A 26245-nucleotide genomic window follows, 5' to 3' on the forward strand; every position below is an offset into this window, starting at 1 on the left:
CAGAACATTTTCAGCACTGTGAAAAGAAAACTTGTACCTCTTAATTCCCCGTTTTCTCCTTTCTCCCATTCCCTGGCAACCACTGATCTACTCTTTGTCTCTATGACTGTTCTTATTCTGGATTTTTTGTATAAATGGAATCATACAATGTGTGGTATTTTGTGACTTATGTCTTTCATTTAGCATAGTGCTTTCAAGGTTCATCCATGTTGTAACAGGTATCAGTATTGTATTTCTTTATATGACTGAATATATATTCTATTTGTAGAAATACTACATTTTACTTATCCACTTACCATTCAGGTTGTTACTACCTTTTGACAATTATGAATACTACTGCTATGAGTATACATGTATAAGTTTATGTTTATACATATATTTTTAGTTATTTTAGGTATATATTTAGGACAATCTCTGGGTCATATAGTAACTTTGTATTTAACTTTTTGAGAAACTACTAAATTTTTCCACAGTGACAGCACCATTTTATATTACCACCAGTAGCATATGAAGATTTCAATTTCTCTGCATTCTCACTGACACTAGTTATTTTGTTTTATTTTTAATTTAATTTATTTTTTATTATTATAGCTATCCTAGTGGTTGTGAAGTGGTATTTCCTAGTGGTTTTGATTAATGTTGAGCATCTTTTCATGTGTTTATTGGATCATTTATATACCTTATTTCAAGAAATGTCTATTGAAATATTTTGCCCATTTTTTGATTGAGTTGTCTTTATGTTGTGGATTTGTAAGTGTTCTTTATATATAATGGATATTAGACCTATATCAGATACATAATTTACAAATATTTTCTCCCATTTAATGAATTGTTTTCTCACTTTTTGGTAGTGTTTTTTTACACAAAAAACTTAATTTTGAGGCAGTTCAACTTAATCTATTATTTATTTTGTTCCTCATGCTTTTATTTCCATTTTAAGAAACCACTGCCTAATACAAGGTCACAAATATTTATGCCTATAGTTCCTTCTAAGAGCATTATAGTTTTCCTTCCTACATTTAGGTTACTGATCCAGTTTGAATGGCATATGGTGTGAGGCAGGGGTCCAACTTCATTTTTTTTTTTTGCGTGTGTATACTTATTTGTCCTAGCTTCATTGTTGAAGAGACTATTCTTTTCCCATTGAATGATCTTGTCACTCATGTTAAAAATAAATTAACCATAAATGTATGGGTTTCCTTCTGGACTCTCAATTCTATTTCATTGATCTATGTCTATTCTTATGCCACACTGTTTTTATTACTGTAACTTTTTAGTAAGTTTTGAATTCGGAAAGTGTGATTCCTCTAACTTTATTCTTGAATTCTCTAACTTTATTCTTCTTTTCCAATATCATTTTGGCTATTTAATATCCCTATATTTTTACATACATTTTAGGTCAGCTTAGTTATTTGTATTAAAAACTCAGTTAAAACTTTGATAGTGATTCCAATGAATATGTGGACTAATTTAGATAGTATTGACATCTTAACAGTATTAAGTATTCCAACCATCAAACATGGGCTGCCTTTCCATTTACTTAGGTATTCTATTTTTTTCCAACATTGTTTTGTAGTTTTCAGTATACAAGTCTTACACTTTATTGGTTAAATTTATTCCTAAGATTTTATTCTTTTTCATGCAATTGTAAGTGAAATTTTTTTCTTAACTTTAGATTGTTCATTGCTAGTGTATAGAAATTAGTTTTGGGGGTTCTTGTGGATATTTTAAGGTTTTCTACGTACAAGATCATGTCATCTGTGAATAGAGGTAGTTTTACTTCTGCTTCTCTAATCTGGATACCTTTTATGATTTTTCCCCCTCCTTAATAGTTCTGGCTAGAACTTTCAGTACAATGATCAATAGCAGCAGCAAGAGTGGACATTCTTGTCTTGATCTTGATCTCAGAGGGAAAGCTTTCAGTTGAACATTAGTTTTTACATGGGGCAAAATTGAAAACCACTGTGGTATTTATAGAACAGTGATGTGATCTAACCTCTACTTTGAAAGCATGTTGCTGCCTTTTTTTATGTTTTAAATGATTGCAGTTTGTAAGCAGAAGGCTAGAAACCTTGGTAAATTTAATAAGTAGGTATTGGAAATCTGATATGGTACATTAAATTTAAATTACCTAATAATATTGCTACACAAAACTGTTTAATGCATATGTCTCTATTCTAAGTGCTATAAAATTAGTTCAAAATTGAGTATATAGTTTTCTAGTCATACACACAGTCTTAGCAATATTTGTGTAGAAATAAAAAATATATGATTGCTGCAATGTCCTATAAACACTATGCAATTTTTAATACTTAGCTCTTTACAATCAAAGACAATATTTTCTACCAGTTGGCAAAAATAAACCTTAAACAACCTTGATGCTGATAATGGCTTTGCCAATTAATAGCTATATGATTCTAGCAAGTGACTTTATATCAATGAGCTAGTTTTCTCCTTTATAAAATAAGAACTTTAATGTTTTTCTCGTAGTGCTATACCAAGGATAAAAACAGAGAAGTGGATACAAAATGTATTTGAAAATTAAAAAGGACTAAACAAATGTAGGATGCTACTGTTATCTTGCACCTTTTAATTTTTGGTCATGCATTTGTTTTATTTTGTAATTATTTATGTTTACCTTTGAGATAATGCATTGTTGTACCTGATAGCTGCTTCATGTAACAGTAATGATGTTTAGAATAAGGATCTATAACACTAGAAAGCTAGATTGTTGGACTAACTTGAGAGATCCACTCTATATGAAGGAAATTTTAAAATAGCAAAAAATTATGAGACATAAAAGTAATTAAAGAAATAGTCTTTATCTCATTTTGAGTGATGCGTAATTTATCATTTTAAGTGTGCTATGTAACATATATCTTGCAACATACACAGTAGACTACTTGGCATTTATTCATTTGCATGTTTCAGTGATATTTACATCAGAATTTATAAATCATCATTTTTGGTGATACTTTTTTTATTAGCATCTCAGAAATCTTAACAGGATATATTCTTCAATAGAAACAGAGTATCTGTGATGATAGTACCTTCAAAGATAGAGAAGAATTTCATCAAAATCATATTGATTGGTTCATCATATTGATCCATCTGGACTAACTGATAAAAATATCCTTAAAAGGAGAAGCTCACGAAATTTCTCTCCCTATAAATCTGTAATTTAAAAGGGCAAATAAGACATGTGTCTCTTACTCATCTCTTTCCTTTCTAATTCTGTCTTATCTTGAAAAAAAGTTAATAAGCAAATACAAATAATTTCTATCTCATTCAGATCTATTCAACTTAAGTTAATTAAACTTCCAGGCTGAGGAAACATTTATTAACTCAGATTGACAAGTCAGCCAGAAAGGAAACTGTTATTGGTGTTGAAGTTATGTTTTGAAAGTTAGGTCATAGTGGAATTTTTCTGAGGTGTTAAAGAAAGGCAAATAACTACTGAAATTACGGCATTACAGTGCTAGAAATGCACATATCATGTGTTGTGTGAAACAAAATACATTTTTTTCAATGTCTAAGCATTCTTCAAGAATTCCTCCAACAGTTAGAATTATGTGTGCACTTGAATTACCTAAGTGAATTTATTTTGGTGAAAAGCATTGTATTTTTATAAAACTGAGATCTATCCAGGGTTGTCTTGATGAGCTTCTGAGAAAAGATGATTTCACTGAACCAAATCATACAGTTCAACTCCATTAGCCAATCTGCCCAATCCTTGATCACTTTTCTTTTTTCCCCTGCAACTTGAAAAAAGTTAATGAGCCTTCTCTGAAAATGTCCTCAATTAGGGGTAACTTATGGGAGCAGATTGAAATCTTAAAGAGAGAAATACATACACACATTTCTTATTTATTTGTTCTTTCATTCAGTTATGTATTTTGTTTTTACTGAGGTAAAGAATGGGCAAGTTGAAGAAAAGAGGAGGAGAGAAAAAAAAAGCATGAGTCCTTGCTGTCTTTGCACAGTTTCCTAATGTGTGGTCCAAGAGCATAAAAGAAAGCACAAAGCCTCTAGATCCACAGCTACCACCCATTTCTTTGCCCCTCCTCCTTTCCTCTGGAAGTGCAGGTAGTGACCATGACCACTCTCCTCAATAAAACCATGACAGCCCCGTCCAAGGAGGTAAGGACTTCATGCTAAAAATAACTTGACAAGGTCAATACATTGTCTACCTGCCATGGTCTCAGCCTGAGTCCTCAGATACCCTGGGACCTTTTTCTTCTCACCCAGCTTGCCTTCTGGCTCTGACTTCTTTCCCCAGCGCTGTGAATTGGCTGTTGTGTCCTGGCTGTGATCTTGACCGCTTGGCAACAGCCTTTCAAGTATCAGGCTTGATTTGCCTCACACACTCTCTGGCCACTGAGACATTTGACTCAACACATTCAGTCCTGGACTGCTAGCATTCTTGGCCTGGCTTCTTCCCTGGGCAAGAAGAATCTGCCAGTAAGGATGTGAACAAAATTAGTCTCACATCCATGATAAAGCTTTATCATTGCTAGAGAAACATTTTCAAAATAACCTACTTTTGCTGTAAAACCCGTTTATAGATAACATGATATACAAGAAATAAGATCTTATGTACCAAGAAGATTAACCTAATTTTAAAACATGACCTATGAAGCAAAACAATTTACTCACAGTGCTAGCTTTTAAATTTCATGGTTGGGTTGTTGTTAAAAGTAACAGAAATATTGATGATAAAAAACAGCTATACAAACATGTATCCTAAATAAAACAATGACTCTAAAGCTTAATTATGAATTATATTTTAAACATTATCTTATCAAAATTAATGGTGAAATATTAGAACTTCTATTTATATCAAATGGGCTCCAATACGATGTTGTGATTTAACTCATGTAACAAGATCCCAACGAGTGAAATGAAATAGAAATGCCAGCATCCTTTGAGAGGTCAGTCATATGGGACTAGATTTCTATTTTTTTTGTCGCTATAAAAATACTTAGCATTTTACAGGATCAGAATGGCCAGTATAGACGGTTTCAGAGATAATACAGATTTATTTTGAAATTAATTCTTAGCATACTTTATTAATACAACTCTGCCGTAAAATATATTTAAAGTATTGAATTAAAAATTGGTTGACAGAACTAACCAATGTCATTTTTTTCTTAAATATATACTTAAATAATTAGATTTATAGCTGCTTAATGCTAAAATAAACAATTTTTAAATGAAGCCTAAGAAAATAAAAATTGTTATTTCATATCATTTAGAAAAAAAGGAAGATTGACTTTTTTAAATGTTTAAATTAGTGCTTTGACGAAATGGTGATACAATTACAATGAACGTATTCTCAAATGTGAAAAGAATAATACATAGTTTGGCAAATTTTTGTGCAAGGGGCAGTTTGCTGTAGTTTGGAATTTCTGGAGCTATGTGATAGCTAATGGGAATAATAGGAGAGATGATAAGTTTATATTTGGAATTTCATGAAAATCTAGTTTATATGGTTTCTGGAGATAAAAAGGGAATCTTGGCTTCTTAGAAACAGGTCTGTTGGCTTTGCTGGGAAAGAGACACATTTGTTCCAGCATTGTATCGTATTATTTTCCAAACAGCTCTAACAATTTTTCAGTGGCCAACCTTTCTGTAAATAATCAGTAGACTTTTGATTTCTCCTATTCTATATTTATTAGCATGCTTTCTCTAATTTTTATTTATCCTCCAGCTCTTAAAAAATTATCTTTGGCTGAAATATATTAACACAACATGGAAACTACTTTGAAGAGAGAAATTCTATCAAGAAATCATTGTATTATATGATGACCCCCATTTTTCTTCCTTCTTTGCAGAGAGAAAAATAATAATACATTGCTGTTTTGAGTGAAATGATGGGTAGTTTGAGTCTTAACTCAGCTTATAATTGAAATTGAATGCTCAGGAGTTGCTGAAAAATTATGGGTTAAAAAAGTGTTTTCTCAATTTTTGTAATTTTTCTAATTTCCTTTTCTACACTTCCATCCTCTTTGTCAACCATTCTCAATGATTTATCCAGAGGAATTTACTCCCTGAAAACTCCTTTTCTAGTCTCCTGAAATATGAAAAATCCTTTAATCTAGACGTCTGAGCAATGTATTGTGGCAAGTGTGTATCAGTTACATCATGGTATCTTTCTGGTGATTAAAACATTTTCTGCATAGCTAATCTATGAAACACTAACTTTGTAATGAAAAATGCCAAGTATTATAACTCTTGCACATACAATAAAATGCCTGAGTCCAGATGGGATAATGTTCTAAATTATTTCCATACTACATATTTTATCATTGCACCCTTTATTGTAGGAGCTTGTTTTCTAATCTTCAAGACAGCTCTACAGTACAAAAAAACTGAAAAGCTGGCTGTTGTTTCTTCATTTTTATTGTATGTGCTGCCTAGCAAGATTCTAGAGCAAGTATTTGTGTCCTAAATAACTTGGCATGACTATCTTCACATTTTACAGTCCCTACTCATTCTAAATTACCAGTCAGCAGTAAGCTTTCTCTCACTTTTCGTTCAACTTCAATTAGTAAAACTTTCAAGATTCATGATTTATCATGTCATAGTTCTAATAATTAGATATTATGGATAGTAAGGACACATGACAAACCCTTAGTTTTAACCTAAAGCACCTGGCCAGCAGGAAGAAGGCCATTACTACATATGTTAAACAGATGAACCGCCAAAGGCAATCACTGAAAAACCATACCTTGATTTCTTGCCAGATTTCAAACTGAGCTTTCCAATACACAGTTCTTCTCATTAACAAAACAGAAACTGTTACTGCAGCATGCAGTACTTTTTTCCTCTGAAAGGTCTTGGAACAGGGGTGCTACCATTCATAGATTTTGGAGGGCTTTTTTTTTTTTTCATTCTGCCCTACTGGAGGAAAAATAAAATCTCTATTTCAAGCATGAAAAGGCAGTTTCCTAATCTAGTGGCATCCAAATCATTTAAAATACCTTTGGAGTAAATTGAGTTTCTTTTTGTCTTCCTTTTCCTTTCCCTTTGGTAATATTTACCCAAAAGCTCACAAATTTTGATAAAACTCACCCATTTGTCTTGGTGCTTATCAATTGTATGTACAATAGCCAGACCCACTCAATTAACTAGAACAAGGCCTAACAATCTTACCTTCTGATGAACTTAGGTTTGGATTAATTTATTTTGGCTTAAATTATATTTGGAGAGGATGAACTGTGCTTTATACTAAACATCTGTGAACAAAGTGGAAAATTAATTCCCCTAGAAATATACAAACTCTAATTTAGGGAGAGAAAAGTTTATTCTTACAAAAGAAACCCTGGTTTAACTGATCAATAGAAGGTTATTTAGGCTCCCACTAGTATTTTTCTCTGCTCCAAAGATCAGAATGTGTCTCTATCCTTCCTCATTTGTTATCAAAAAGTGCATCTCTCAATAGAAAAGTTTGTTGTTTAGGCCAGGCACGGTGGCTTATGCTTGTAATCCCAGCACTTTGGGAAGCTCAGGAGGGCGGATCAGCTGTGGTCAGGGATTCGAAACCGGCTGGCCAACATGGTGAAACCCCATCTCTACTAAAAATACAAAAATTAGCCAGGTGTGGTGGCACACGCCTGTAACCCCAGCTACTCAGGAGGCTGAGGCAGAAGAATCACTTGAACCTGGGAGGCAGAAGTTGCGGTGAGCCGAGATGGTGCCACCGCACTTAAGCCTGGATGATAGAGTGAGACTCTGTCTCAAAAAATAAAATAAAATAAAATAAAATAAAATAAAATAAAATAAAATAAAAAGTTCATTGATTAGGTAGTATCTAAAATTTTTTAAAGAATTTTCTAATTTTTTCCAGGGTTCTCTTTTAGAGTAACTAGCTTCCCCTGGCTTGCCTGGGATGTTCCAATTTTAGCACTGAAAGTCCCATGTCGCAGGAACTCCCTCAGTTCCCTCAGGCAAACAAGGACACTGGTCACTCAATCTCTCATTTCCCTCTTCTTGCATTCATGACTTGCTATTTAAATGACATTTAGCTTTACAGCTGAGACCAGTTAATCTAAACCGGAAACTAATTGGCAGATCTGTCAGTGGTGGTTCTTGAAGTGTGGTTCTCAGATCAGCAGCAACAGCAATACCTGGGAACTTGTTAGAAATGCAGATATTCAGACCTCACTCTATACATACTGAATCAGAAACTCTGATGCTGGGGCTGGGCAGTCTGTGTTTTGTCAAACTCTTTGGGTGATTCTGATGCATACTAAAGTCTCACAATCACTAGTTTATAGTAACAGGATTCTTTTTGATTCGTGAAATTTCCCCAACATACTGGCCCCATGATAGGGGGATGTTTTGAGAGCCAAGGAGCATAAAGAAAAGAATGAAAGAAATATTATTTGAAAAATTATAAGAGGAAAATGATTAAGGATGAAAATTTCATTTAGGAGGTCAATGATATGCTTTTTTATTGCTATGCCAATTTTCAGTCTAGCACCTACCTGACAGGGATATAACTCCAACTTTTAAAAGATAAGCAAATGTCTAACAAATTTGATGGCAGTAGCATCCATGTTTATCAATTACCAACTGTCTGGCAGATGCTGTTCTAGTTATGTTATGGAGTATATTTATATACTAAATGAGTAGAGAATATAATCCTCACTGACTTAGAAATTAAGGCACTGACATGGTAAGACATTGATATAGATTGCTGAGGTGATTGTTATCAGCTAAGGACAATGCTGTGATATTAAATTAGGCTAAAAAGACATGCCAAGGCTTCTTTCCTAGAATGAGTCCCTAATTCACGGATTCTAAAGAAAGGAAAGAGGGCAATTTACCTGGTAGAGGAAAAAAGTAATAATACTAACTCTCATCAGCTTATCTCTCTTTAAATAGAGACCATGTATTCTCAGGTCGAGCTTAAGTCAAGCCACCTGCTCAGTCTTGTAACCACTGGAGAGATGAGCAGTGTTTGGACATGTCCCTAATACTATTATTGTCAGTCACCCTTTTACATCTGCCTCTTTCTGTTGGCATCTTTCTTTTTAGGTTGTAGGGAAGACCCATTGTCTAGAGAGAATATGCGCTTTGACTTGATGAAATCCCAGTTTAATCTAGAAAGGTCCATTTTGAGGTTAAGAACATTTCGGAGATGTGGAGGTTGAAGATATAAAGTAGGTCTCAGCTTTGGCTGGCCAATGTTGGATCCTACTTACCTCCTCAGGGGACTGGACAATTCGTGTCAAGACTCTGTGCTTCAGGAGCCTCTGCTTCTTCCTCCCTCATGGTCCAACTTTCCTGCCCCTTCTTCATCTCATTAGCTCAACCCTCAGTTGTCTGACCCAAGTCAAGGTGTGTGACCTGGTCCTGATCACCACCTCTTTTTTCGGGCTTCTGCAACTGTGCTCTGTCCTGGCAACCTGATTCTGTAATCTGTTTATCCCCAAATTTGAATGAGTAATAGGAATTGCCTAAATTTTGGATAAATTATCTTACGAAATAAAAGCATTCTCACATTGCCCTCTCAAATCACATGATCTTTGTAGAAAATGTCCAGTCCCTATGAAACTAATTGATCTTTGGCATCAATAGGGAAATTCAGCTGGGTGCAGTGGCTCACACCTGTAATCCCAGCACTTTGGGAGGCTGAGGTGGGAGGGTCATTTGAGGTCAAGCATTCAAGACCAGCCTGGCCAACATGGTGAAACCCTGCCTCTACTAAAAATACAAAAAAATTAGCTGGGCGTGGTGGTGTGTGCCTGTAATCCCAGCTACTCAGGAGGCTGAGGCAGGAGAATTGCTTGAACCAGGGAGATGGAGCTTGCAGTGAGCCAGGATTGCGCCACTGCACTATAGCCAGGATGACAGAGTGAGTCTCCAACACAAAAAAACAAAGGCCGGTGCTGTGGCTCATGCCTGTAATCCCAGCACTTTTGGAGACCAAGGTGGGCAGATCGTCAGGTCAGGAGTTCAAGACCAGCCTGACCAACATGGTGAAACCCCATCTCTACTAAAAATACAAAAAAATTAGCCAGGCGTGGCGGTGCACACCTGTAATCCCAGCTACTCAGGAGGCTGAGGCAGGAGAATCACTTGAACCTGGGAGGCAGAGGTTGCAGTAAGCCGAGATTGTGCCACTGTACTCCAGCCTGGGTGACAGAGCGAGACTCTGTCTCAAAAAAAAAAAAAAAGAGGGAAATCCAGAAGTTAAATTTTTTAAATGGGCTCTGTTTCTGCCTTAATATTTTTCATTAGAATAATGTATGGTCTAATTTGCATGTAATATACGTAGCACATAGTGAGTTCAACAGGTAACCATTATCTATGTATATGAATCTATTCTTGACGTAATTGCCTCAAACAGATAATAAATTGGACAGCTTTGAAAATCACCTCAAAAGTTTCAGTTCAATATTTTTGTTTTGTAAATTTTAAAATCTTCTAAAATTTTTAATGCATACAAGGCCTGGGAAATTTAGTTCAAATAATGTAAAGGTAGAAAGAAATAGTATAGTCACCCAATCCCTTAGAACATTAGAGGTTCATGCAGGCTACTATGGGGAAGAATTTGTCACTTGATGAAAAGTATATGTGATTACTTTTTGCATGGAACTACCAAGTCACAGACCATTAGAGACACAGTGAAATCAGTTTGAAGTGCAATTCATTTTTCTAATATTTTCTAGTAATACTTCTTCCAGCTTATTCTTCTCAAGGAGAGTGAATTCATTGTTCCCTCCACTCTTATATTACAGTCCTATTACTTTTTCATATACAACTTATATTGTATTTATTTTTTACCTCCTGTGATTAATACAGCATCCTGTATATGGACGGGTCCTATAAAACAGAACCCCAAAATTTTCAGGGCCAAGCGTACAAATGGAGACTATATGCCATATATCTAAATATGTATCAAGTTTCGCCTAGCAACTCCATACTTTGTTCCCCAGGAATTGTCCTTGTGACCTGGAGAATAAAGAATCCCCTCACCTGAATCAGCCTTGAGCCTAGTAGCGAAGCAGATTTGTAAGAACAGAGTGGAAGCAGGCTGGTGACTGGACCCACCCACATCAGGTACTCTGCAAAGTGGAGTGGAGCACTTGATTTCTCCACAGCCTCATCTGGTGGCCTTCGGATTTCTAGGCAGTTTAAAGCACTTTCTACAGCTATACCACTCTAGCAGATGGGAGGGAGGAATTTAGGGCAGGGGGACTTTTCTGCTTAGACATACATTTTTGTGATTTGGGGTGGCCAAATGTGTACTGTGTACAAAAACAGCCACTCTTTCTCTGGTTTCCAGATAGAAGTTGTGATATCTTCCAACCTCTCAACACACACACACACACACACACACTTATACACAGATATACACATATAGCCATACATGCACATGCATACACATAGACACATACACTCATAAGTGTGCACACACACTTATGAACTCCCAGCATCTGTACTCTAGCCTTTGGGGCACCCAGTTCAATTCTCACTTCCCTTTCCCATAATTCCCATCTGCTCAGTTGGTTACAGAACCCTGTAGAAACTTTTTTTATTTTACAAGAAAAGAAAACAACCCACAAATAAAGGGACTTTTAAGCACAGCCCAGTGCCAAGGCCATTCCTGCCTGGGTCTAAGAGTGTGGTATGGGCTCAATAACTTTTAGTTAAATGAAATAAAATTGGTAGAAAAGAAACCGCCAGGAATAATTTCTAAAGACTGGTGTTTTTTTTTGTTTTGTTTTGTTTTTGTTTTTGGTCAGAAGCACCTTTTTCTACTTCAGAATGTCAGCATATTTACGAGGAAGCAGCTGTTTTCTTCATTTCCTAGCAAGTCTGAGTGAGACTTAAATTCACATAGGAAAGAAGAAAATAAATCAGATGTAATTCTGAGCCTTCAATCTACAGGAAAACATGATGAGCATCTTTGGGTTATAACACTAATCCCTGTTACCTGAGAGGAAACTCTAGTAACTCACCTATGGTTTTTCCACTTGAGTTATGAAGTCTGTAACCAGAGGAATAAATTTCTTTCCCAGACCATGTAACTTCGCTGCTCCATGTTACTATCCAAAATTCAAGTGTTGATATTTTTTGGAATCCTTTCTTATGCTTTATGGATTTTTTTGAAGAAGTATTTACAGCGTTTTTATACAAGACGAAGGTCACAAATGGGCCACTTTGAATATTGATGTTTCCTTTTATTCTCAACTGAAGCCCCGTTCCACAACGCATTAGCAACCTGTTTTGATGCCAAAGCCAAATAGTGACAGTTGCAATAATGAATATTTGCTACAGGGCGCTGGCAGAAAAATGGCACAGAAATGCAAGCCCAAACCATCTCAAATCTTTCTCTTCTCACTGAATTTCACCCATTATTTTTAACTCCTTGTCACATATATTGTTCCAGAGTCTTTGGTAGAGTAGTGCAAAGAAATCGGAATCAGCCTTTGGGAAACAGTAAGAAAAGTGAATCGTTTTCCTACTTTCTCATCTTTTGAGAGGGAAAAAAAAAAGTGCATGAAGCCCTGTGGTTTATTCTTACCATTCTGCACAAGAGGTTAGTTGAGAGCTATAGGTTTTCCTTTTCTTTCCTTCTTCTAAATGGTTTTAAGCAACTTAATACCTTAGCATTATGGTATTTGGATATACATAATTGACTCTAGCTTGGGCCATGCTTAGTTTCTTTTACAGTCACATGTTTAAGATGTTTTCTTTCAGCATGCATAATAAATCAAGACGAGTTCAAATTATTTTATAAAAAATTAAGTTTTAAGCAATAAAAAATAAATGAAGAGCACATGCAACTGTGCCAGACTGTGTTCAAATCATCGTGTTACCTGTTGGCAGCTCTGGCGTTGGGCAAGTTCCCAAATCTCTCCATACCTCAGTTTTGTTGCTGCGATGATAATAAAAATGTTGTGCACCTCTTGTTTTTTATGAGTTAATATTGTAAATACTTTAAAAGTGCTTCCACAATGATTAGCTATTATTGTTAATTTATTCATTGTTTTCTCTCAATATTTATTGAGTGCCCATTTCATGCCAAGTGCAAGAATATAGCAATGAACAAAGCAGATTAAGAATTATTAAGTTTATAATAATAGTTATTATTTCAAGTCTTAATGGGATGTCTCATAAACTATTCTGCCACTAAGTACATGATCTATGTTTATTGGCCTTCTTATCCCCAGTGGCTTGGGACAGAACTTAGCACAAAATAGTTGCTTAATAAATGTTGATGTAATAAAGTTTGAGTGCATGAGTAACTGCAGGTAAGATAATACGCACTAGATTTGGCACTGGGAGAAACGATGTTAAGTCTTAGTTATTATCTCAGAGCACTATGTGACCTTGAGAAATTTCCTGAAACTTCTCTATCTAAAAATTAAGAAAACTATGCTATAAAGCCATTAAGCTTCTTTCCGACTATGATTCTACAAAGTAACTTGAATGATGCACCATTTGTTGACTGGTTATAATTCTGTTTTTCTCAAAGTAATAAACTTTTACTTTAGAATAGTTTTAGATTTGCAGAGAAGATACAAGAATATATCAGAAAGTTCCTATATACCCTGCATCAAGCTTCTGTTATTGTTAACATCTCACATTAATGTTGTACATCTGTCACAACTAATGAATCAATATTCTTACATTAGTTTAGCTAAAGCCTATTCTTTATTTGATTTTCCAAGTTTTTACCTAATGTTCTTTTGCCCTAGAATCTCATTCAGGATCCCATGTTACACTGATTTCTCCTATTTCCTTAGGCTCCTCTAGACTGCGATAGTTCTGCACACTTTCCTTGTTTTGATAGTCTTGCTAGTTTTGAGGAGTACTGGTCAGGAATTTGATAAATGTCCTTAAGTTTAGGTTTGTTTTCTGTTTTTCTCATGTTTAGACAGGGGTTACAAGAAGGAAGACCACAGAGGTAATTTTCATCACATCATGTCAAGGGTATATGCTATCATTCATTTAAGGTTCTATTTTAAGGTGTGGATAATAATTATTTATAACTGGTAATTTAATGTACCACATTAAAGTAAACTTCTTTGCTATATGTATGCATTGTATAGAACAGTTGACTTTCTTTGAATAAGCCATAATGCTAAAATATATTTACCTTACTTTCTTGGTTTAAACAACACCCCTTTATCACTGTTAAAAGGTAAGTGAAAAATCCATTACTACGTATAAATTAATAGTATTCCTATCTTATGGAGTCAAGTTCTACATATTAAATTTAAGATAAAAATATAACTTTTTATTTCTTTCACACTAACTACATGCTTAGAAAATAACAGATTTATGGTTAGCTATGTGGTCAAAAGTATTCCACAAAGTAGATGCACCAGAAGTTGAGTGTTGATATTCATTCCCCTTAGCCTGTCTCATGCAAGGAACTTGCCTTAAGAAATGTTAATACTTCACTAAACCCTAGGCACAGAGAATCTGATGTCTCTAATCTTCTGTTGTCTTTGGTTTAAATGTACATTATCCTCTGGGGTCAGAGAAACACTAATGTAGATGTCACAGGAATCGAAAGATTCATGGTTTTGTTTATTCTATGCTTTTGTTAACAAATTGCACTATAAATAGGAAAGTTAGTTTAGGATTACTATGATCTATACTATGTGCCATTTTCAGATTAAGACCAAATAAACAAGTCAATCCAGAGGAAAAGTTGTTAGAGCAGGGTATTACTAGGGAAATCTTTACCATAGTAGATTTCAATGAAGTAAATACCCACAGTGTCACGCTGGCTTCAGTGTGTGGCCAAACTAAGTTTAAATATAATATCTGTATTTACGGTTATCACTCCTGATAGAGCTGATCCTAACAACAATTTAGTGGTTTTAGCCCACTGCTCCCTGTGACCTTACTATGGAGAATCACAGTCATGGCCAAGAGTATCATTCCCCATTTTTTTTTTTTTTTTTGCCTCAAAATCTGATTTTCTTCTTCCATGAAATGTTTGGCTCTGGCTCACAATATACTACTTTTGTGTCCTTGGGAAATTTTCTTAACTTCTAGAGTTTTCTCATTTTTGCAGCTCTGTACTGTGGAATTACTTTATAAATACATACAATTTATACAACAAAAAATGGAATTATTTTATAAGTATGTACAATTATTTTAAGTATATGAAACACTTAGCAAATTAGCTACTTGCTGTTTATTCACAGATACATACATACGTGCTTTCAAACAATCATTTCTGGTATATAGGGGGCAATAAACAGCTATGGCACCATCTTAAAGTTGTCATGTTTTATTCCATCTCTAGGTTCTCAGAGATATTTTTTGGCAGTTACTTCGTATTTTAATAATGGAACATTAACAAGCAAATAAAAACTAATCAGGGAGTGGACCTTTCAGTGTGCAAGGGAATAAATGTATTCTAGTGACAAAACTTAGGGTTAAGGTAATTTTATTTATTTTTCTCTAGCCATGAGACACAAGTTTGCAGCATGATTTTGAAAACTTGGTAGGCGAATGTTCTTTACGACACTGAAAGAGACTTACCTGATGATCTTAGCAGGTAAATAAGTGATTGAAAGTGTGTGAAGTGTCAGGCAAAGGAAACAAGATCCAGATGAATTTTTTTTATACAACAGCCCTTAAACAAGGATTCATTTCTCTTTTTATTGACTAGTGTTTCCGATGCCCTATTTAGAAAAGCAATAAAAAACCTCACCCATATTTTCACCCCTGTGCCTGGATGAAAGGGGATATCCCAGTTAACAGTCATTCTGTAGCTGCAGTCAACTCTTGATAGTAATGAACTAACAAGAAGTAAGCGTTTATGCAGACAACACTGAATTGCAGACAGACCACTGGTCCTTACATCCTTGCCAAGTCTCTTTATCATGAACTTTTCAGTGAGGCATTAGATAGTGACCATAGCAGTATATGGAATGAGAGACAGCTTCAATAGCAGATGTAGCTGGAGAGGCAGCCTAGGAATATTTTGGAGAGGAAGTTAAGAACCAGCTGAGAGGCCAAAAAGTAGTATATGGATACATAAGATATGAATGTAGAGCTTATTTGCAATTTGTTATTGGGTATGGCAAACATTGCTAACATAACAGTGATTGGCATATTTGGAAGGGGAGCTGTGCATACCCAAGTGAAGTTAAGACTGGGTAGTTTTACTTTGGAGATTGATCTTTCCAGATTTAGCATCAGACTTTAGAGCCAGAGGGTTGTAGAGGTACAGTGCATCAACATTTTCACGATCATTTAACTCTTTAAACAATGTGACAACAGCATGGTGTGGCCATCCTGTGAATTCCTTGTGAATAGTGGCTATTGACGTCTGAATATTTTTGCCACAAATTCCCTGCGTACAGCTTGGTACAGGGCATGTATTTAATAGATATGCTAGACTAGAATTCTCCTCCTTTTGCTATTGATGATTTTTGTGCCTGGTGTTGAATTGTAACTCTTTGCAAATAGAGCAATGACTTTCTGAACTGTTGATCTGGTCAAAGCAATTATGGCATCAGCGTTCCAGTTTTTTTTTTTTTTTTTTTTTTTTTGAGACGGAGTCTCGCTCTTTCCCCCAGGCTGGAGTGCAGTGGCACGATCTCGGCTCACTGCAAGCTCCGCCTCCCGGGTTCACACCATTCTCCTGCCTCAGCCTGCCGAGTAGCTGGGACTACAGGCGCCTGCCGCCGCGCCCGGCTAATTTTTTGTATTTTTAGTAGAGACGGGGTTTCACCGTGTTAGCCAGGATGGTCTCGATCTCCTGACCTCGTGATCCGCCCGTCTCGGCCTCCCAAAGTGCTGGGATTACAGGCGTGAGCCACAGCGCCCGGCCCCCAGTTTTTTGTTTTTTTTTTTTTTGTTTTTTTTTGTTTGTTTTTTTTTGCATAAGCATTTGCAAAAGGATCTGTACCTGTTTTTTAATTAAAAAAAGAAAGAATGAAAGAAGTAAAATAGACAAGTAGTAAAGAAAAATCAAAGTATCTTAAAAGCATTTATCTTCTATTTTAATTGTTTAAAAATCTAGAAAAAGCCATTTAGAAATATGTATTGAGAGACTACAATATATTGTAAATATTGTTGTACTAAGGCTATGTGTTAACAAGAGAAATTTGTGGATGTTTACCCCATAGAATAGTTTTAACTTGTATTTATGTTGATGTTCAAGAATCATCTGAAAGTGTTATTTTAATACATGAAATTAAGTATAGTCTTCTATGTGAATTTTTTTATGAGGTGATTTATGCATCCTTGACAAACAGCAATTGCTAGCTGCCCTTATCATTGTAAGCAGAATGCAATATTCATGATACATTCCTGAATAGGGAAAGATAATACCATTGTTTTCCCCCCTTTTCTCTGTGTTATTTTGAATACAGACGGTACTGCAGGGACACCAGCAATATCAACGACAACAACTGTGGAAATTCGCAAAAGCAGTGTTATGACAACTGAGATCACCTCTAAAGTGGAAAAAAGCCCAACGACAGCCACTGGCAATAGCTCGTGTCCTTCTACTGAGACTGAGGAAGAAAAGGCAAAACGGCTTCTTTACTGTTCGCTGTGCAAGGTTGCTGTCAACTCTGCCTCGCAGCTGGAGGCGCACAACAGTGGTGAGATGCAGTGATTTCTTTTTTGTTTTAACAGCTCTGCAATTATCTTCCTCTGAATAGATTAGATCTTTTGCAGCAGGGGACAAAGGGGTGGAGGAAAACTGGCAATTATTACATGGAAATCATTAACCATTAAAAATTAAAAATGACAAGCAAAGTGTCATTTATATAGGGGCAAGGGGTGGTTTCCAGGGCTTGAAGGCCATGGTGTGTGTGTGTGTGTGTGTGTGTGTGTGTGTGTGTTATTAAACATTAGGAGATAAAATGAAATATAATCCTAAAATGTTTTGCATTTATATGATTTCTAGTTTATTTATTTCCATGCATTTGCATCTAAATGACATTTTCTAAAACTGTACCCATAATATTGTCGCAAAATGTGTAGTTGCATGACTCGAAGCACCTTTGGTTAAAACCCCTCTATTTTGATTTGAAAATAATGTTATTTGGGCTAAATCTATGGAATCTGGATGATTAAACTTAAGAAAGTGTTTATTATGTGCCCATTCAGATGTGATTTCCAAATGTACTTTTTATTTACTCTTTCCAACAACTTTGTAGTAGCTTAAAAATGTTATTCTTTTCAATTGTTTGAGGCCCAGAGAAGGCACAGAACATAACCAATTAAGTGACAGAACCATGATTTGAACCCAGATCTGTCTGACTTCAACACTAATTCTCATAGCAGGGAGGAAAATACTGGAATACTGACAAGCCAGGACAAAATGCTCTCCCAATATACCCATATATTTTGGTTCCATCTTGCTGCTCTCTATGTGTGTATATACATACCCCCTCATCTGTGTGTACACACACACACACACACACACACACACACACACTCAAACAATGATCAGCTTTTCTCTAAAGACTGGATTGATTGCCAAGATCAACTTTTCTCAAAAAGACTGGGTTTGTTGCCAGGACTCTGTCAGCAACTATAATAGAAAAAGAATCATTTGTGAATCATACCCTGAGTTAATATTGCAGCTGTATGTTGAGTCATTGACCAGTCATTGTGCTGCACTGGTAATATTCAAGCATTGACTTCAAGACTCTAAGGAGTAATAGCAGATGGAGAACAATTCCTTCAGCACATACCTTCCTCCAGCATATAACGTTACTTGTAGTGAGAGAGTTCATGAGTTCAGGTACTAAGAAACACAGAAAAGTACCTGGCCTTAAGGCAGAATCTATACCTTGCAGATTTTCCATGTGTTTATTCATCAAATACATTTCTTCTTGAATGCAAGATATTTGGGAGAGTATAAACATCATTGGCAGCCCATTTGTTTCTCAAGAATCCTTTGTCATTCCACGTAGTGACTGAGAAACACATTCATTTTGAGAAAGCATCAATTTTGACAGATAAACACACCATGTCCTTTGAGACTAGAGTTTATTTATCAAGAATTTTGGTGGGGTGTGGTGGTTTACACCTGTAATCTCAACACTTTGGCAGCTGGGGTCGGAGAATCATTTGAGGCCAGGAATTTGAGACCAGCCTGGGCAACAAAGGGAGGCCCCCATCTCTACAAAAAATTATGAAAAAAAAAAATGTTAGCTGGGCATGGTGGCATGTGCCTGTAGTTGCAGCTACTCAGCAGGCTGAGGTGAGAGGATCTCTTGAATCTAGGAGGTTGAGGCTACAATGAGCCATGATCGTGCCACTGCACTCCAGCCTGGTTGACAGTGAGACCCTGTCTCAAAAAAAAAAAAAATTGGGAGTTGTTCTTCTTGAATTCTTATTAGAAACATCTGATTAAGAAATAAAGAAGGAATTACTTGTCAAATTGGGGCAACATTTTTCCTATTCTGCTTCTAGGTCCTTATCTCTACTTTGTGTGTCAAAATTACCCCAGAGCTTTAAAAATATATGTACCCGAGCACTGTGCCCAGGGATTCTGATTATTATATCCAAGTCACGGGAAGCTGCAGTTTTTGGAGAAAAATAAATAAATAAAACTTCAGTGTTTTGCAGGCAGAGCTGAGAACTATTATAACAATCTTATCCAAGAGTTTAAGGAGGTGAAATGTGGCTGTCACCCTTTACTTGAATTCCCTTATAAGAGTGTTCTCTCTGAACCTTAGGCCTAATCGGTGGACTACAGCCACTTGCCTTCTTTCTAAGCTGCTCCTTGGGTTACCTTTTCCCTGTATTTTCCCTCCTGCATCAGAGATCATTTTCTGTTTGAAAAGAACCCACTCCAAAATCCCGGCCTAATGCTCATTTTAGATCTCTCCTTAGACTTGCACTAGCAAGCTGTGTCAGGACTAAAGGTAGCAAAGGAAGAAGAAAAGACACATAAATAGATGCTGTTTGACCCCCTTTGTCCACCATTTTCGATCTTCAGATTCAGCTCTATTATTTGTAACTTGAACAGTGTTGGGAGGCTCACCATGTCTAGGATTTCCTCTAGATGTGGATAAATGTGAATGCAATCTTACCTGCGCTAAACAACTGCCACATGCACACTGGCTCCCTCTGTGTCTTCTCCCTAGGGCGTGGTATGGGGAAATCCAGGGAACAAAATAAAGAAGAGAAACTCTAGAGACACTTTCTCTTCTGCCAGGAATACTAGCCACAGCTGTAGGATTCGTCGTATGATCATTGTGATGTGTTTCAGTTTGGACTCCCTCAAAAGCAGATTTGGAGACAAGGATTTGAGGGCAAATAGTTTCTTAGGGAGGTGAAGGAGGTTAAGGGAGTGGGTAAAAGAAAGAGGGAAAAGAAGGCAGCCCAGATGGAATGCATGATGTAGCCAATTACCAAGTTGGAAAATTGGGGCTGACCAAATGAAACTGTTAGACTTCTGACCTGCACTCCGTTTCACTGTTAAACATAAAAACTTCTATTGGTCATGAAAAATGACAGAATTAAATTAATTCCGATTCTATTTCTTCATATTTATAATCACTGTGCTATCACTGTTGATTTATAATCTAATGTTTACATTTTTTTAAAAAAGATGTAATACCACAGGGCTTAAATGCATGAACCGTGCCCTTAGTGAGCTCAAAGTATTTGGAACTGTTATGATCTTACTAATGACACAAAAACTTGTTACTGAATTTGTGTGTGTCTGGAGCTCATGTGGTGTCTATTATAAGTAATAAAAATCTGCAAATTTAATATACACTAAATCTTAATAGTAACCACATTAATTGTTTAAAATATAGACTAACAAAATATTTTTTAGGGAGTAGTCCTTTATCACTGATGTTATTTAGAGTTGCCAGATCATAGTGCTGGGAGAAAGTAGTTTGCCTAAGCCGTTTAGTTCATTTAATTGTTGTTTTCTAAATTCTCTTTAACTATACCTCCCTATTGTCTGCCTTCGGAGAAGACAGCAATCAAAGCCCCACCTTTAGAACTCCGCTGTCTCCTACACTTATCCCTGCCCCTCTAACAGTGCTTCAAAAACACTTCTCTGCTTTCTTTTAGAGCCAGATACTGGAAAGCCAGTGTTAAGATTGGATTGTATTTTCAGGGAACCAGGTTTGAAGGCCAATTATGATCTGAAGCAGCCAGGCTGCAGGGTGGGGAAATGTTTCCCTTGCATCCGAATAATAGTTCTAAGTGTTTTTCTTGTTTTTCCCCTTTAGAAACACATTATATACATAAAATAGGGTCTGTAGCATTAAGTATAGAAATGTGCATCTATGAGGGGAAAGCCAATGATCTTTGAAAACATGTTTTTCAATCTTCGAAAATGCATTCTGAATTCTAAACAAATGACCACAGGGAAATTTTGGGAATGTAACTTCCATTAAACACTATCAGTGGTATAGGACAGCAGAAAGGACTAGAAGTGATGAGTTAAATTTTGCCCCCAGATATGCAGAGAACATTTCTATATGGACCTAGGCAAGCCAGTTGTCCTCTCTGGGCTTTTATATATATCTGTCTTTCTATCTCTTTCTCTTTCTCTGTTGCTAACGGAGTTAAGAAGCCATATTGACATTTTTAAGGATCAAATATTATGTCATGATTATTTGTATGACCACAACTGCTGCTGGCATTATTTGGGGATCAATTGTGTTCTTTCATTCGCTTTCCCTTTGATTTTTCACTAGTGTGTAACCATTTGAAGTTGCAATTAATTGATATATATTCCGTAAGATTGGGATACAAGATTTGAACAGAGGCATTCCTACTTTGATTTTTTTTTTTAATTTGGAAAGGGAAGTACCTCTTTTGAGCTAACTAGTGGTGTTTACAACACAGTCTAAGAATTTTTTAAACACCTTAAGAGGACATAGTCTTTTAAAGAGATTTGGAAGCCCTTCCCTTGGCTTATATGCTATAGATACAAATATTACAAAAGATGTGTTTTTCTTTTTCTTTAAAATAATTTCCCCCCACAAAAAAAATTCCCCCAAATATCCTACTAGGTAGTGCTCTGCTTAGCTAATTTTGATGGTTTTCTCTGTATAATTTGAAAGAAAAAAAGAAAAAGCCTTTGAGATCGTTTATAGTAAAAGCTCATTACTAATTTAGCAACATTGGATAATTTTTGCTAAACACAGTCTAGTTTTTGTTTTATGTCTCTAGACAGAGCTTATTCTATCCCCTCACCAAGTTTCAATATGCAGAAAAGATAGTTATCAAATGACAGACTTTACTAAATTTTAAAATGCTCAGAGGGTTCTAAACTTTTGCCTTAACAAAAGCAACAGTGTAAAAAAGAAGGATGAGAAGATTGATTAAAATTTGTTGAGCAGATCAAAGTGTCAAGAATAATCTTTAAGACAATAAATGCATGTAATACATTTCAATAGAGCAGATAATTTCCTTTTTCAAAATAAATGAGGACATTGAAGCACAAAGAAACCTAAGCTCACACAGCTAATGGAGGCAAAATCTGTCCTGCACAATTCTAGAGCCTGAGCTCATAACTTTCTTTTTACAAATGAAAAAAAAAGTTATATTTGTTCATCAATCTGTACTAATACCTAATACCCCAGTTAATTTTCCTTGATTATCTACTATGTGTTAGACACAGAGAGTACAACCATGAGCAAGACCTAGCCACTGTCTTCAAGAAGTCCATGTCTAATTGTGACTCTGTGTTCAGAAGTGAAATACATACTTGCTTCATGTGAAAAGCTCATTTAAGCCATTCAGCTGTGGTTAGTGTTCATGACCTTATTGCTATTAAGCCCCAAAGATTGCCACTTCCATTCAACATCTTCTAGGGTAATGATAAGGCTTCCCTTTAATTGAAAATAAAGACAGAGACTCGTCTATCACAATTCTTCTGTTGTAACTTCTTTAAACTTTCTACAAATGATGAAGAAAACAGCCTTATAACTCCCTGTGCTCCACATGGCCATACAGGGCATATTTAAATATTGGAGCTGTACTATCTAAAATGGCAGCCACTAGCCTCAGGTGGCTATTTAAATTGAAATTAATTGCCAGTCCCATTTCTTTGTTGTGGTGCCCTCATCTCAAGCGGTTAAGAGCCACACATGGCTAATGGCTACCATATTAGCCATACATTTGTATAGATATAGAATATTTTTATCACAGAATTTTCTAGGTACTAGAGCTATAACTCATAAATAATATGTTTGGGGGATTGGGATAGTAAATGATTTGAGGTATATTACCTAATAATAAGAATTATTACATCACTGTGAGCATTTAGGGTTTACTAATTTCACATCTGGTGACTTCTCAGTGATTAACAACCAGAATGAGTGACTTCAGAAATGTGTCAGGATGCGTTTTCTGGCTATGTTGTTTTATATGACTATTCTTGTTAAATGAGGTTTCAAGTGCAAAACAGTGGAAAGTTCAACCTATGTCATTTTTCCCGTCTATGCCTCATATAAAATCACTGGTATTTAAAACATTTCTGAAAGTATACATGTGAAAATGTGTTACTACTGAGGACCTGGAGCTTAAAGTTGATAGGTGGGTAGGCTTTTGCTTTTTACTTTATATGCTTTTGTGCTCTTTGAATTTTCTACCAAGAACATCTGTTGCTTTCATTAACAAAATAAAAAATAAATAAAACTAGTTTACACAAAAAACAAACAAAAGCACTGTTTTTATAAATAAGACAGCATTATGTTGCAATTATACTATGGAAGTGTGATTAATTTGTCCATTTATTAATTGTTGCATGTTAGTAAGTTTAAGACCTTTTTGCTAGGCTTTCTTGGGGAATGGATGTAAAAGCAATGTGGTATTTTCCATGGCCTTAAGGAAGGGCCTTGTTTTTAAGGAGAAGAAATGGGCGCATATAAAGATTTTTCAGTGTGTGTCTAGAGAAGCAGGGGAGAGCCTTAGGGTTTTCTATAGTCACACTTTCAAGGCATTATGGATAAAAAAAGCTTTCTGGACGTCTGATATTTCTCTTCACAGGCTGGAATTTCAAGGCTTGCTGCTATATTGATTTCTCACATTTGTCTCCACTATCAGATAAGCCATATGTTCTGCCCATTGGGTCCCTCAGGCTGCCGAGCTCTTCCCTGGGTTTCCTTTGGTCACAGGGTCCATTGTGCAGCTTGTCTCCTACCCCATAATGACTTCAGAGCTTTCCCTCCAGGGCCATTTCTGAAAGAAGCATGCTTATTTTTTCCTCTGTTTTAGACTTTTTGTTTTCTTTGTCTCTATTTTCACCTTTCCAAATTGGACTTTGGATATATTACTGGTAAATCAGCAAATTACTTTCAACCAAGGAACTAACAGAAATGATAGAATTTGTTTTTTCTCATTTGGGGCAATATTTGGTCACCTGATACCTAGATGCCATTCCAGGTGCTTAATGTTTGTTGATATTCTGATAATGTAAACCAAAGTTTTCTTCTTTAGGAAAAAATTAACATGGAAAATGCTACTATATAGGAGGTCAACATAACAAAAGGTTAACTTGATATTTAGAGATTTTAAAAGAACACACGGAGGCGTTTGATGCTAATTACACATTCCAGGTATGTAGATTTGAGAGAGCTTTCCTTCCTTAGGACACACAAGAGTTATAATGCTATTATACCAAATATCATAAACACCTTAGCAAAAAAAAAAAAAAAACACCTTTGCATTTTGCTGTTTGTATGGAGAACTGACCACTTTACTGCCCATTTATAAGCTGAATCATTGAACTTGGCAATATGATGGTAACTAAATTATCACTGGCAATTGTATGAGTTTGTTAAAAATCTAGTCGAATGCTATTAAATAGTATTTAATGGGCCTTCTGAAAAACTAAACTTAAAGGTATTCGAATTTATTTTAGAAAGGGGCAAATTTTTCAGACTATACCAACTAGATTTCCCTATAAAGTAAACCCCTCTGAAACTTTGTAATTTTTAGAAAATAATTTGGCACTTTGAATCGAGAGACTTAAAAATAGTTATATTCTTTGTCCCTATAATACTACTTATGAAAAGCTATCCCAAGGAAACAATAAAAAATGTGATAAAAGATTTAATGAGTAGGATGCTCATTACAACATAATTATATAGGGAAATAATACAAATGTCTAATATTAGATAATGGTTAAATATATCATCTCTATGTATTACAAGTCTATGCTGTCATTAAAAATCATGTGCATTTCTAAAAGTATATATATAATTTCACAGGAATTTTATGCAAAGCCACTTTAGCTAACTTATCCCAACTTTTTAAAATGCACATGTACAAATAGAATATAAAACACTGGTACATGATAACTATTACTAATATTTTGATATACCTCTAGTTGGTGGAATTAGGGATTTTTTTCTTAAAAATTTTTAAGTTTCTCTTATGACCTAATAAATTATTTCTAACATATGATTTATTTAATTTTGTAGTCATTTGCCAGTTTTCTTGTTTACCTATCTGTCCTTTATGCCAGTACCAAACTTGAAAGCCAGCTAAAAATAGGAATTGTAAGAATGATGGGAAACAAAAGGGAAGTCTAGCCCCTTGCCCCCATATTAACTTGATTTTAAGCATAATATGTATCTTTCCCCCAGATACTCCAAAATAAACAATTAAGCAGAAAGCAAAAAAAAAAAGGTAGGATTTCTTGGAGCCTTATGCCGTGCTGAATTTAGACTGTGGTTGGAGTATGATTCCACCTTTCAGAAATCATGAAGCTTCAAGTGAAGGTATTTGTTAGTGCCAGCCTTTTAAAAGTGATAAAAGAAAAATAGTCCACTTAGCTCCTTGCAGAGTCTCTCCTCAGAGGAAAGAATGTAGTGCAGAAGTAGACTTGTGAGTGCCTAGCTGAGCCATCGCAAAAGAAGGGACAGCCTTGCAAGATGTTTACATGATGTTGAAACCAGAGGAGATCACCGGCCACACAGAGCCACATCTTTCCGAAGTGTCACCATTCGTGGCACTCTGCTCAGCAAAAAAAGCATTATGAGAAAAAGCAGGGGGTGGGGGTGGGGGAATGGAAGGAGAATTGCAGACTCAAATTCCAAGTTTAGAAAAGACAGTATTAACAAAATAGAAAATTAAAGATTTGTGCTGAAATGAATTCAGGTGGCTTAGAAATTCTTAGTGGATTTCTAAAGAACTTAGCTAGAAATCTGCTCTCTTTCTGCCAGGGACTTCAAGTAATGCTTGCTTTGTGACCACGAGCTAGTAACTTAGTCTTTCTGAGTCTCAGTTTATTATCTTCTAAATGAGGATAATAATAGCA

At 35.7% G+C, this 26245-nt stretch overlaps 1 protein-coding gene across 6 annotated transcripts in view; it reads left to right on the forward strand.

Moving 5' to 3' along the window:
* ZNF385D (zinc finger protein 385D) overlaps positions 1-26245 on the forward strand; it is a 971783-nt gene that overhangs the window by 938338 nt on the left and 7200 nt on the right. For all 6 annotated transcript variants that reach the window (XM_032162305.2, XM_032162308.2, XM_058442417.1 and 3 more), the window contains one exon: positions 17361-17594. In XM_032162305.2, the coding sequence (XP_032018196.1) occupies positions 17361-17594 (234 nt within the window). The remainder of the gene's footprint in view (positions 1-17360; positions 17595-26245) is intronic.

The sequence above is a fragment of the Hylobates moloch genome, unplaced genomic scaffold (assembly GCF_009828535.3).
Source record: "Hylobates moloch isolate HMO894 unplaced genomic scaffold, HMol_V3 SCAFFOLD_8, whole genome shotgun sequence".
Classification (NCBI taxonomy): domain Eukaryota; kingdom Metazoa; phylum Chordata; class Mammalia; order Primates; family Hylobatidae; genus Hylobates; species Hylobates moloch.